Raw genomic sequence first — 12,390 nt, 5'->3', positions numbered from 1 at the left:
TTTGGAATCACGAAGGAGGGACACCAATTACTTAAAAACAAATAAAATAAAATACAAACAATAGCACTTTTATGAGTAAAAAAAAAACCCCAAACAAAATAATACAAATTCTCTAGGCCTCTACTTCTACCCACATAGATGTCCTTTGCTGTAATTCCTTGCCAGTAATCCTTCCCCCCTTAATTGTCTTTCAATTTCAGTGGCTCCTGCACACCAACTCATTTTCTCTCTCGTGCTGCCACCTACCACTGCGCTATGGTGACTTGCCCTGTGAAGTGATGTTTTTTTTAACAAGTTGTCACTAAATGTGTGTGAATTATTGTAACGGGCCTAATTTACTACCTAGCTAAGCACTCAGGCTCTAAGGGAAGCCAAGTCTCGGTCTCAGCAAAAAGCAAGCTACCGCTAAGTACTGTCAAAGTCAGAAACTGGGCGTCTTGCCTAGCTCTGGCACCCCTAATGTAGCAAATCCTTTCATTTTGATTCGTCTTCCCCTTCTGCAAGTAAAACTACCTCTTAGGTGAGATCGGGGCCTGTCTGAGGTCCAAGGTGGCTGCTGACTGCTGGTGACAGAGAAGGACAGGTTTGATTCACGGGCAGTAACTCGTGCCCAGCAGCCAGGAGCACCCAGACCTACTGGCACCACCTGCAGCGCTCATGTCCATGGCAGAGCTTTGCCCAGCGCTTTTTCTGCGGCGTGATGCCCGCAGCTGGAGGCGGCAGCTGACACACGTCTCCGTTTAATTAGCAAGCCCAAAAGTCAGGCCGTGGCTCAGAGACTGCTCCTGCCCGTAATGCCTGTGGGTAGCCCCGCCAGACACCGGCACCGGAGCGCTTGGAGGACGGGGGCCGGCTAGCACTGGAGGAAGCGCGGGCTTGGCTGCGGGCTCTGTCCGCCCTCCGAGGCTCTGCCCCTCGGTGCCCCCAGCCCGACGCTGTCTGCAGATTCGGGGCGCGCCTTCGGGCAGCCGCAGCGCACGGAGATGTTCCCGGCTACTGCTGGGACGGGCTGGGTCCCTAAAGCGCTCAGCCCCCGCGGTTTCAGCCTCCTTTCAGGCGGCCCCCGGGCCCGCGGGGCTGCCTCTGCGCGGCGGCGCTGCCCCGACGGCCGGGCCGCTCCCGCCGGCTCCGCGCTCCGCCTCGGCGGGACGCGCCGCTGCTCCGCCGTCCTTGCCCCTCTCGGGAGGCTTGAGCAGCCCCCCGCCCTCCGAGAGACAGCGACGGGACAAAGTTAAAAACAAAAACAAATCCCCCCCTTCCCCCCCCCCAAAAAAACCCCAAACCCTCAGTGATACAGAGCCATGAGCGCGGGGCTGCGGATCGGGAGCCACGGTTTTACACCCCTGCACACATTGCCACAGAGGCTTTTTCCTCCAAAGCTGCGAAATTCCCGGCATACTGCAGAACCCCAGAAAGCCAGTTTGCAAGAGGGAGGGCTGCAGAGGCGGCTGCCTCCCCCGGCCAAGGCAGGCCGGTCAGGGGCTCCCCGCAGCCGGACCGCTCGCCCGGCCGGCCCATGGGCAGGGAGCGCCCAGCGTGCGCGGAAAGGCGGCGGAGGCGGTGGGAGGGGGGTAGGGCTTAATTCTTCTTAACTGTCATACTTTAATGGGGATGGAAAATGTGAATTTTCTGTGCATTCCAGGAACAATTCCTTGGGGTGGTGACCTTTAGCACCGATTCTCTGAAGACAGGAAAGTAGTCGAGTGTTTATCTGGATGACTGAAAGCTTTCCCTGGTGGAAGTTTATGGAAGTGTTAAAAGGGGCGGATAACACGGGCTTTGGAGGCGCTTGTCCAATGATCTGGAGGGGCTTGGAGAGCAGATCTCAGCTGGCAGACATTTAAATGGGAGACAGCTCGGCGCTGCTGCAATTTGTAGGCAGGACCCGACATTCTCTCTCTCTATGGACTCCCGGGCAGCTTCGGGCTCCCACGCCACCCGCTCCACCGAGTGACCCATCGCTCAGAGCCCCAGCCCGCGCCGAGGAGCCGCCGAACCGAGCCGAGCCGAGCCCCGCCGCCGCGCAGGTGAGCTGGGACGCGAACGGGTCCGGCACTGGCGAGTTCGGCCAGTGTCTGTGGGAGGCACAATGTTAAGCTCTCTATCCTACCTTCAGAAAGGGGCAAGGGAAGGAGCTGTTCACCGGTGTCTAGCAAAACTCCAGGGCGTCTCGGTTTTGCAGGGGGTGACGCCCGTCCCTCCCGTCCGCGGGAGCGAGGCGCACCGAGCTTTCCGCGGCAGCGCTGGGGATTAGGGCACCGTCACATCTCTTTCGCCTCACAAGCACGGGGACTGCAAAAGCCCCGTTAGCTCTGCCTCTCATCTCCGCCTACAGCATCACTCCCGACAAATTGGATTCGGCGCCCACCCGAGACACGGAAAAATCCCGGCCCGGCCTCTGCACGGAGCGGGGCGGGGGCAGATCCCCAGGTGCCAGCCCCATCCCATCTCGTCCCGCCGAGCTGCCCTCTACGAGGCCGCTCAGGCCCCGGCTCTCTCCTGGCCCGCCTTTGCAAACCTCCGCTCCTCGGAGGAGCGTGCTCCGGGTACCTCAGGAGCTCCCGGGGCGGGGTGCGTGCCGTGCGGGAGACTCGGTGTGTGCTGGGGGGCCGGGTGCCGCGGAGCGCAGCCTCCGCACCGGGCGGAACGCGGCCCCCTCGGCGCCCTCGGCCGCCTCTCCGCCCAGCCCTCCCACCTGACTCGGAGCCGCGGGAGTTTTGTCGAGCCGACGGCTCCGTGCGCCCGTCGGTCCGCGCTGCCCTCACGGCGCTGGCAGCCCCTGGGCCCGGCCGCGCTCCTCCCGGCCCGGGGCCAGCGGCGCAGGGCTTTCCCTTCTGAAGGGCAAGCCTGCTTGCTTGCCCCGTCTCTTTCAATACGATCCCCCGTGGGCTTGGCAGTCCCTTCAGCGAGTTCGTCCTCCGGTGGGTTAATCTAGACGGCGGCCGTGCCCCGTGGGAAGAGCCGTCGGTGTCGCCTGCCGCCGCCAGCAGCGTCCCCGCCCTCGGGGAGCCGGGCCGAGTCGCTCCCGGCCATGCCAAGCCAAACCAAGCCTGCGGTCTCCCCGCCCTGCCGGCAGCCGGCGATCCCCGCGGCCCAGCCAGGCTCTCCGTGTTACCTCCTCGGCTTGGGCGGTGCGGCCGTGCGGGGGCCGGCCGGGTGCGGGGCTGGCAGGGTGCGGGGCCCTGCGGCCGTGCGGGGCCGGCAAGGTGCGCGGCCCCCGGCCCGTTGTACCGCAGAGTCCCTCCCCGGCCATCAGCTGCGGCCTCACTCCTGGTGTCCCATTTGTGGCTCCTCTCGGCGAAAGAATGGCAAGCGAATCCCGTTTCGGTCACCAGGGCTGAGACACAACCTCCCTTTGCACAGCTGGGGCTCTGGGGCACCAGCGCGCCTTTGGCTCTCCCTGCTGCTGACAGACGCCGGGTTTATCAGGCGCTCTGTGAGCGGCCACCTCTGGGTGCAGTGCCAGTGGCACGCCAGCCTCAGCTGCCTCTGAGCCCGGCCCGCGACCCGAGGGCTGCAGGAGCGCTCTGCTCCTGCCCCGCTCCTCTGTGAGCCCGGCACACCGGGAATAACCAGCCAGCGTGCGCTGGGGCCCTGTGTGAGTGACAAAGGCACCGATGGCCGTAGCTCTCCGCTCCTCTTCAGCCTTCAGTGCCAAGCTGTGCTAAAGCATTTGGCTTTTTTCTGTCGGCAGTGCTACCCAGAAATGCGTAGCTTCTGCTGAAGACTCTCCTTTTCGGCACGCACGGCAGCGCAGAGAGAGAAACAAAGCTCTCCCGGTTGTTGTAGGGCTCCCTGAGGAAATGTGTCCGCAGGGAGTTCGGCGCTGGGAAGCTGGGAGCTGTCAGGCTGCGTGAGCCTCTAAAGGCGAGGCAAACCCGGGTTTGGTACCAGCCATGGCCACCATGATGTTCAGCATCCCGGGAGTCCCATAGGATGTCCTGCAGAAAAATAGTTTCTTAAACGGGGAATTCTCAAGGTTTCAAGGGTTGGTTGGTTGGTGTGTTTGTTTGTTTGTTTGTTTGTTTGCTTTAAAATTGCTGCCTACACTACTTATATGTCTCAAAACCTCCCATCTCTATGACTCTCAAGAAGAAATTTTCTGAAATGTAAATATATCCAAATTCTATGAAACACAGATGTTAGTTTTGCTGTCTTGATTTCAGAAAAAAAATGCAGTTTTCTGGGAACTGCCATTACTATGCTTTTTTAATATTAAAAAATACAGATCTATGAACTATGAAAACATTACATAAGAGTGTTTCTGTAATTCAGACGTAATATGCAAGGCATAAAATTATTCTGATCCTTCGGGACATAAACCACTTCTATTTTCGCAGTAGTCAAAGGGATTGTGTTTTGTGTCTTTCTTTGGCTTGTATTTGAAGTCCACCAAATAATTGTTGGTTGGGTTGTTTTTAGTTCTTCATCAGATTATTTTTCATGTTTCTTGTGAAGCACAGGAGCCCATGGCTCTTCATAATATTTTGCTAATAAAAGGGGTTTACAGATGAGGTTACAGGCCTGTTAAGATCTGTGACAATTTTGCTGGGTATTTCAACCAGCTTTCCATCCAGATCTTTTAAACAAGTTGTGTTGAGCTAAAATGTCATTAGTAACTTTCTGACTCTGCCTAGGAACTCATAGGGAAATTCTGTCTATGAACTGACATGTGGAGATCCTTAATTCATAGTAGAAAATGTATAAATGAAAAAAAATTACAAACGAATTGTATGAAATAGTAAACCTGAAAGCATTTACATTTCTCTTTCAATAGTTGCTAGTATTAATCCACACATTTCTTAATCTGTTTTAGATGATGAGATCTCAGGCTCTAGATAAACCACATATGAAGTGATATAAGTGTTACGGCCAAATTCTGCTCCTGTTTGAAGTCAGCAATAAAACTTCTTTTGGCTGTAGGACTAAGAGCTTACAGATGATGAAAAGTGGAACTCAGCAGTGGAATATGGAAAGAATAGAGTTTTGTAGTATTGTGTTACTTTAAAAAAAGAAATAATAATTCTGTCATATCTCTCTGGATCTGAATGAAATGAGGGAATTGATCATTTTGGTTGTGGTCATCTGTTTGTTCAAAGGATTCTCAAATGAATTCTCCAAAGGATTTCTTGTTATGCCAGTGTAACAGCCAGTTGGTATCAAGTAATGAAAATTTTGCAGAAACATGGAATATAAGCTTTTACAGCCTGATTCTCACAGCTGCAGAGCTACAACTTCTGCAGAATTATGTCTGTAATGAGGAGAAAAAGCATTTATTTCAGGAGATATTTCTCTTCAGTAAAACTTTTGGTATGGTAATGCTGATTTTAGCTACTCTTACTGTCCTCTTCTCTGTTTTACTTCCTTCAGTAAAAAACCCTGTTAAAGAAACATTCACAACTGCTAACTCATAGAGAGATGAACCACTTACTTCCTAATGCAAGCCAAGGTGTCATCTTCTCTCATAAGCAGAAGCATTGATTGCCCTGGCACCAAAGGTGCTGCAGGGTGCCCATACTGCATTTTCCTTCCTGAGCCTTACCATCTCATTTTCCTTTATGTTTTTCATTTTAAAAATTAAAATCTTAATTTTAAAATAAATTTTAATCAGTTATTAAAAAACGATCCTGCTTAGCTGCTGTTCACACAGCCTCTTCTGAATTTAACCTGTATTTATCCCTACATTTATGGATTACTTTTAGATGTGTGTTTCGGAAGTGACCATAACAAATGTTTCTGCTGAGTGGCTAATTTTCATTTGAGATACAATTTCTTTTATGGGCATGTAATGCAGCTTCCACCTTTAAGGCTGGAAACCAACCCAGTGAAAAATTACCTCTTCCCAGTTTAGGATTACACTGAAACACATGCTTGCATTTCCTTAGGGATAAGCCTGTGCTTCATAAAGTTGCATGAATCTGGGCCACAGACCTTACAATAGTATATATTACTATGAAACTCTCCCCAGATTCCCATCCCAGAATACACCTCATTTTTGTAGGACTAGACCTTGCTGTGCCATCTGTAGTGGAAAAAAAAAAGAAAGAAAACAATGTGTAGCTAATCAATTTTAAAGATAAAAGTAATCCAGGAATATGCATGTTGGTGGAACCTCATCCAAATTGTGGGACACTAAATAAAATAAACACCTGAAGTTTTCTGGCACTGCTTACAACCTAGCAATCTATTTTCAACTTCATGCAATAGCTTTTTTTTTTTTTTCCTTTTAAGACTGGCACCATGTTGAGTAAATAAAGTGCATATTAAAATAGTGGTGACTAGACAGTCACCAGAGAAATAGGAATAGTTTTGGAAGAAATCATTCTGATCTCTTAACGGAATAAGCAATAGTTAATAATTCTCTGAAAACTTATTTTTAAGAAAAAATTAAAACTAAGCGTGTCTAAACAATATTCAGGTTGTAATAGAGATGAGGAAAAAGCAGCAAATGTGAAGTCCAGGCTGACACTTGAAATTATGCTGCGTTATTCCTTAATTGGAATTCCCAACTTATTTTTGTCTATGTCAAAGTCTTAAGGTTATTAAAATTGTGCGCTCCATACCATATTTCATTTAGATACTAACAGCAGCCCTTCCACATTGTCTGTTGGAGTCACCAACTGTATCACTCTTACACCCCTTCCTTGACTGCCAAACACAGGACATGCTGGTACCTAGATTGCTGAAATGAATGTGTACATCTGTGATACATCGGGAACTCTAGGTGCTCTAGAAATCTGCTGACACACAATAAAAATTTTAGATCCACAAGCAACTCCCTGAATGTCGTAGAACCCCCTATGACACTTTCCTACTTCAGGAATTCCTCTCTCAATCCCTTTGATGAGAAAGGCTGTTTGAACAGCACAACGTTTATTTTCCCCGTGTGACTGGGAAGACCTGATAACTGAGAAATTAGCAGTTATTTTTTACAGCAAACAGGACTTACCCTGAGCCTCTGCTGAGTCTCTAGGTGGCCCTCACAGTGCTGGCATTTGGCTGCTTTCCTGCCTAGTTGTGTGGTCTCAGCAGAGCGGATGAAGCCGTCCAGGACAGTGCCCATGGTTTCACATGTTTCTCGGGCAGTAACACAAGAAGGATTCTTCAATTTAAATGCTATTTTTTCCATACTAATAAAGCAAGTCAAACAAGGGATGTAACTGCAGCACTCCAAGCAGGTAGAAAACAATGACTTCCTCAGCATTTTTTTTCACAGTCCTTTTCCTTTTTAATGCCTGTGCCTCTTCACAATTTTAGTGTTTTACAGTGGTTTTTTCACAATTAGTTGCTAATTTCTGGTGCCTTCCTCCATGCTTCCACATGGAGAGTGTCCCTCAGAGACTTATTACCTCACCTGACTGTCTTGCTACCCATAGCTCCTTTCAGAAAAACTTGGGGACCATGGTGCTTCTGGAAGGGGGAAGTGTGACACTGATGAGCTTCTTCTGTGCTGGTTGGTGTTTTAAGCTGATGGAACAGCTTCAAGAACTCAGATTTGGGAAGCAACAGAAATGGTGGAATAAGGAAGGAAAGTATAAGTAGGAAAGTTATTCCTACCCAATAATTAGGTTTGGGGCAGCCATACGGTTTTGAAGGACCTGATCATCTCAACTTAACTGCACTTCCCGAAGCGGTCTTTTTTTATATGCACACATTCTGTGATATTTAATGTCATTTACAAAATTCTCTCCTCCAACAACACCATTCTGTGTAAAATGAATAAAATTTAGGAATCTGAAAAATTCTCAGTACTGTGATTGCATCTGTATTACTTTAATCAAGAATTCAGCACAATGTGTGAGAGGATGTAGTTTGAAATTATATGACACATCTCTTTTAACGCGTACCTAAATATTCTTTTATGTTTGTTGCCTGACTTGTTGCACATCTCTCAGCTTAAGCATCATTGCACTCAGATACATTGGACCCCTTTGGAGGTGCAGCGTGGCAGAGGTTGGGAAGCTCTAAAACAGGCTGCAGGTGTATACAACATTTACATTATATACTGGATGTACCTTATTCAAGGAGCTGTATAAAGTTTCTGAGTCTGATTAGGAAAAAGAAATCTAGACTACATCTGCTGAGACAAAGACTTGAGCCCTCTGGTACTGCAGATAGCTGTATCATGTAAATGAATCCTTGTGTAGTATAAAATTTGTTCTTCCACCGTTGTAAGGAGCAATCTTCCTGTATGTTAGTGAGCTATAAGAAGGGAGTGAGAACTAGGGTAATGCACTTGGAGAAAAAAGCTGGAAAAAGATGGAGGACACACAAACAAAATTCTGTTTGGGCTTACTTTCAATCACTCTATTTGAAAGCTTTTATCACTTGGTAATTTGGGAACAGCTTTCCAGCTGGTACAGGCTTGAATTCTTATGTTTTATAAGTGTGTGTGCGCACATTTTTTTTATGGAGCTAAAAATTTAGTGCATACCTGGCTTCTGTTGATATCTGAAATCCACAACTGTGCTTTATTTCCTCACCTTCCTTCCTGCAGGATGGTCCGCACACTGTGTGCCATCGGTGCCCTGTTTCTCCTGATGGGGTTACTGCTGCCAGCGGCCGAAGGGAGAAAGCGGAATCGTGGATCTCAGGGTGCTATCCCTCCTCCTGTCAAGGATCAGCCCAATGATTCGGAGCAGATGCAGACACAGCAGCAGTCAGGCTCCAGGCACCGAGAGCGAGGGAAGGGCACCTCGATGCCTGCCGAGGAGGTGCTGGAGTCCAGCCAGGAGGCGCTGCACATCACCGAGCGCAAGTACCTGAAGCGGGACTGGTGCAAAACCCAGCCCCTCAAACAAACTATCCACGAGGAGGGCTGCAACAGCCGCACCATCATCAACAGGTTCTGCTATGGCCAGTGCAATTCCTTCTACATCCCCAGGCACGTCCGTAAAGAAGAAGGCTCCTTCCAGTCTTGTTCCTTCTGCAAGCCCAAGAAATTTACCACTATGACTGTTACACTCAATTGCCCCGAGCTTCAGCCCCCAAGGAAGAAAAAAAGAATCACCCGAGTTAAGGAGTGCCGGTGTATATCTATTGACTTGGACTAAATGAAGAAAAAGTAGCAATTGCACTCTGACTGTATGCAGTCACCGCCGTTGTGAGAGTGAGTGGCATGAACTAGCCTACCTTCAAGGCTGGGAAAAGCTGAAAGGGACCTAGTGAATTACCTAAAACAAGCAAAACCCCCCAAAAAGAAAGAAAAAATTCATGTAAGGAAAGGGTATGCATGTGTGTGTGTGTAAGGGAGAAAATGGAGATATGGATGAGCAAATGCATGAATGTTCACTACAAAAACAAAACAACAAACCAAACCAACAAACAAAAACAGCATTTGAGACATTAAAAAACCCCTAATTACCCATAGTCATGAATTAGATTTCCTAATTCATGTGTATATTCACAATTTTGCCGCTTGCTGGAAAAGTGGAGCTGTGGCTTTTGCGAATGTTCACCTTTGTGCTATTTGCTTTTACTGTATTACGTGAAACATCAAAGCAAGAGGACAATATATTTCAAAGCACGAATCTATTCTTATATAAGAAATAGACAAAGAGCAATTTAAAGTGTAGCACAGCATCACTGAAAATAGAAGCTGTGTTGAGAGTTTGTAACACGCTTCTTCAAAAAAATAGCTGAATCCAAAATCCATGTCTGGAGAACAATGGGGGGATGTGGGAGTGCTGAAAAGTCAATATAGGTGGATGGGAAACAGATCTACAGCAACTTAGAAAGCAGAAGGTCAAAGCAAGTAGACAGGGAGAATACAAAAGGGAGTAGAAAAAGGAAAGGTACATAAATAGGAAAACACAGAGGAAGAGATATTGTCTTCTGTTTACGTTTTGCTTTAATTTATATACCTAGTCATATATTGCATAAATTAAAAAGAAACTATATACCAGCCTATAAATATACTTCTGAATTCTGATGGCTCTCCAAACCAAACAGAACCCATTCTTATGCCACTAGATCCATTTGATGTCTTTTATTTCTGATATCAGTTATTCTTCATATCTACATATATATGTATATGCAGTATCTTTTAGGCAGTGGTATGCCTACTTCATTGTGTGTAACCAAACTCTTCTTTTTCACACACATACATAACCACAGCACAAAAATCCTGCTAACCAAGATCAAGTACAGAATGGCAGTAATTTAGTACATAAAGAGCAGAGCAGAAATTAAAACAAGCATCATGTGACTGAAAATGCAATAACCACACAAGAGACAAAAGACACGACATTCATGACTAGTAAACATTGCATTGTTATTGTTATTTTAGCTTTGCCACAGGCATGCAGTTTGTTGAAACAGAGATGCAGAACTTTGCCAGCAATGATCCTCTTTTTATATCTTTTACCACAGACTTGCATTTAAACTGGATTTGGAGTAAGTAAAGAGAATTTCCTGAACACTTAGGGCTGACTGCCCCTCTCATCTGGGGGGAAAAAACATAAAAGGGGACACCCTACTTCCAACAGCTCAATGACTCTCACCTGTGATGTTATCTTGTCTTTTCTTTCCTTCAGGCTTAGGAATTTAAAATATATCGGGGCTGTAAAGTTTGGCAAGAGCACAGAAGTTCCTACAAAAAAGTTATTTTAATGAGGTGTGTCCTGGGATTGGACCAGAGAGGCAGCCCATCCATGCATGTTGTCCTTGCTATCCTGAGCACTCGAAGGTCCACACTTACTGTGTGATGGGTCTTGGAGGGTCCAGGACTCAGTTTCCCCACTCAGCAGCAATGTTCTGTAGGATTCACTATCAGTATAACTCTGCTCTCTCCCCCCAGATGCCTCTCTCAGCCACAAGGTGATTATTTTGACATGATTTCTTGCCATAGAATATTAAGGAGGACAGTTCTGCCCTCAGTAACATGCCCAGAGGGAAAGATATGAGTGGCATGTCACAGGTGCATTCTATGTGGCCTCATTTTATCAATTTTCCCACCTGTTATGTAATGCATCATACATTTATTGGTGATATCCTGCATCTCTACAGCTCGTCCATTTTTGTTCTAAAATCCACTGCTGTGAGGTCTGTGTTTGTAAAATTAAATGATTACAACCCATTTATTGGTATTATTAAAATGCATTTCATTTGGTATACTCTCACTCAGCAGTTTGACACATTTTCATGGATTTTAAAATCCAGTTTTAAAATCTGGAATTATAGGAGGTAGGTTTCCACTGTGTGGAATGTGAATAGTTAAACAGAAAGATAAGGATATTTAATGTTATTATTAATACAAATTCTCTTTCACTGATAATAGGCAGGGAATATTTTCATTTAAATTGGTTGTTGTGTGTTTTTTTTTTTTTTCCCAGGGAAAAGGGCCAACCTCAGTCATTGCTGGAAATTTTGTACTAGCTTGGGTTTTTGTTCAAGAAATGGGAACACCTTATGAATGATTTTTTCTTCATGTAAAATTGACAGCAAAATTCACATTTTCTTTGACAGAGGCTGCTATGTCCCTAATCCCTTAGCTGTTAAGCATAGCTTCAGAAACTCCTTTAAGTTTTGTCTAGAATTCTCAAGGAAAATTGATAAAAATATTCCAAATCTTTATGTTCTAAAACTGCCTGTGCAGAGATCATGATGGAACTCCCTTTGAGACAGATCCCCCTCACCCATATGAATTGCTAGTTATTGCCTGAGAGTAAGAAAGTTCTGCTAACTTAGAATTATATGAGATATTTAATATCAACCACAATATGTATTTAAATGTCTGCTTTATTCTAAAAACAATGGACTATATAACCTAAGGCTGCAGTATTTTCATGCTCGGTCTCACAAAGCAAAACTTGGTTTAAAATGAAGTTTTAATTATTTTGTAACTGAATAGAATTGGAGGTTTTTTTCTTCCCAGCATTTTATACGTCATTTTAACTACTAGTAACAAATAAATAAAATATCTTCTCCAGCCTGTGTCTATTGTTGTTTGTTTTTTGGTTTTTTGTGGGTTTTTTTTGTTTGGTTTTTCCCCCCCCTTCCTCAAGTTTCCAGCTCTTTCTGGATCTGTTGTACTTTATCCTGACTTCTGTGGTTTCTTCTAATTATAAAAGGTTTTACATTATGACAATAAGACATAGAGACAAGCAATGGCACCATCATTCAACACGGTTACTTCAATAAGGCTTTTAAATAAGATCTGTCACTTGCCCCTCACCCTTCCACAATTTATAGAAGGAAAATCTCAATCTTTGCTCACACTTTTCCCCTTGTAAACCATAGAGTGACAGTTGAAAATATAAATCAGCCCTGAATTGTTGTAGAGTTAAAGCTGGAGTTGGCCTGCCTGCCTTGTGCCTTATCTCAGTTTGGTGTTTAGCTGGCAGTTTAGTCCCACTTCTAGAAAAAAAGAGTAAGGGACACCTTTACAAT

The 12,390-nt window shown here is 46.1% G+C and overlaps 1 protein-coding gene across 1 annotated transcript; it reads left to right on the top strand.

The window, feature by feature from the left end:
• The first annotated feature begins 2,008 nt into the window (after positions 1-2,008).
• On the top strand, positions 2,009-10,053 carry GREM1 (gremlin 1, DAN family BMP antagonist). Its single transcript, XM_058027312.1, has 2 exons — positions 2,009-2,027; positions 8,498-10,053. Exon 2 carries the CDS (start codon positions 8,499-8,501, stop codon positions 9,051-9,053), a length of 555 nt encoding a protein of 184 aa, XP_057883295.1. The 5' UTR covers positions 2,009-2,027; position 8,498; the 3' UTR covers positions 9,054-10,053.
• The last annotated feature ends 2,337 nt before the right edge of the window (positions 10,054-12,390 follow it).

The sequence above is a fragment of the Melospiza georgiana genome, chromosome 6 (assembly GCF_028018845.1).
Source record: "Melospiza georgiana isolate bMelGeo1 chromosome 6, bMelGeo1.pri, whole genome shotgun sequence".
NCBI lineage: Eukaryota > Metazoa > Chordata > Aves > Passeriformes > Passerellidae > Melospiza > Melospiza georgiana.
This window is presented reverse-complemented; position numbering and strand designations above follow the sequence as displayed.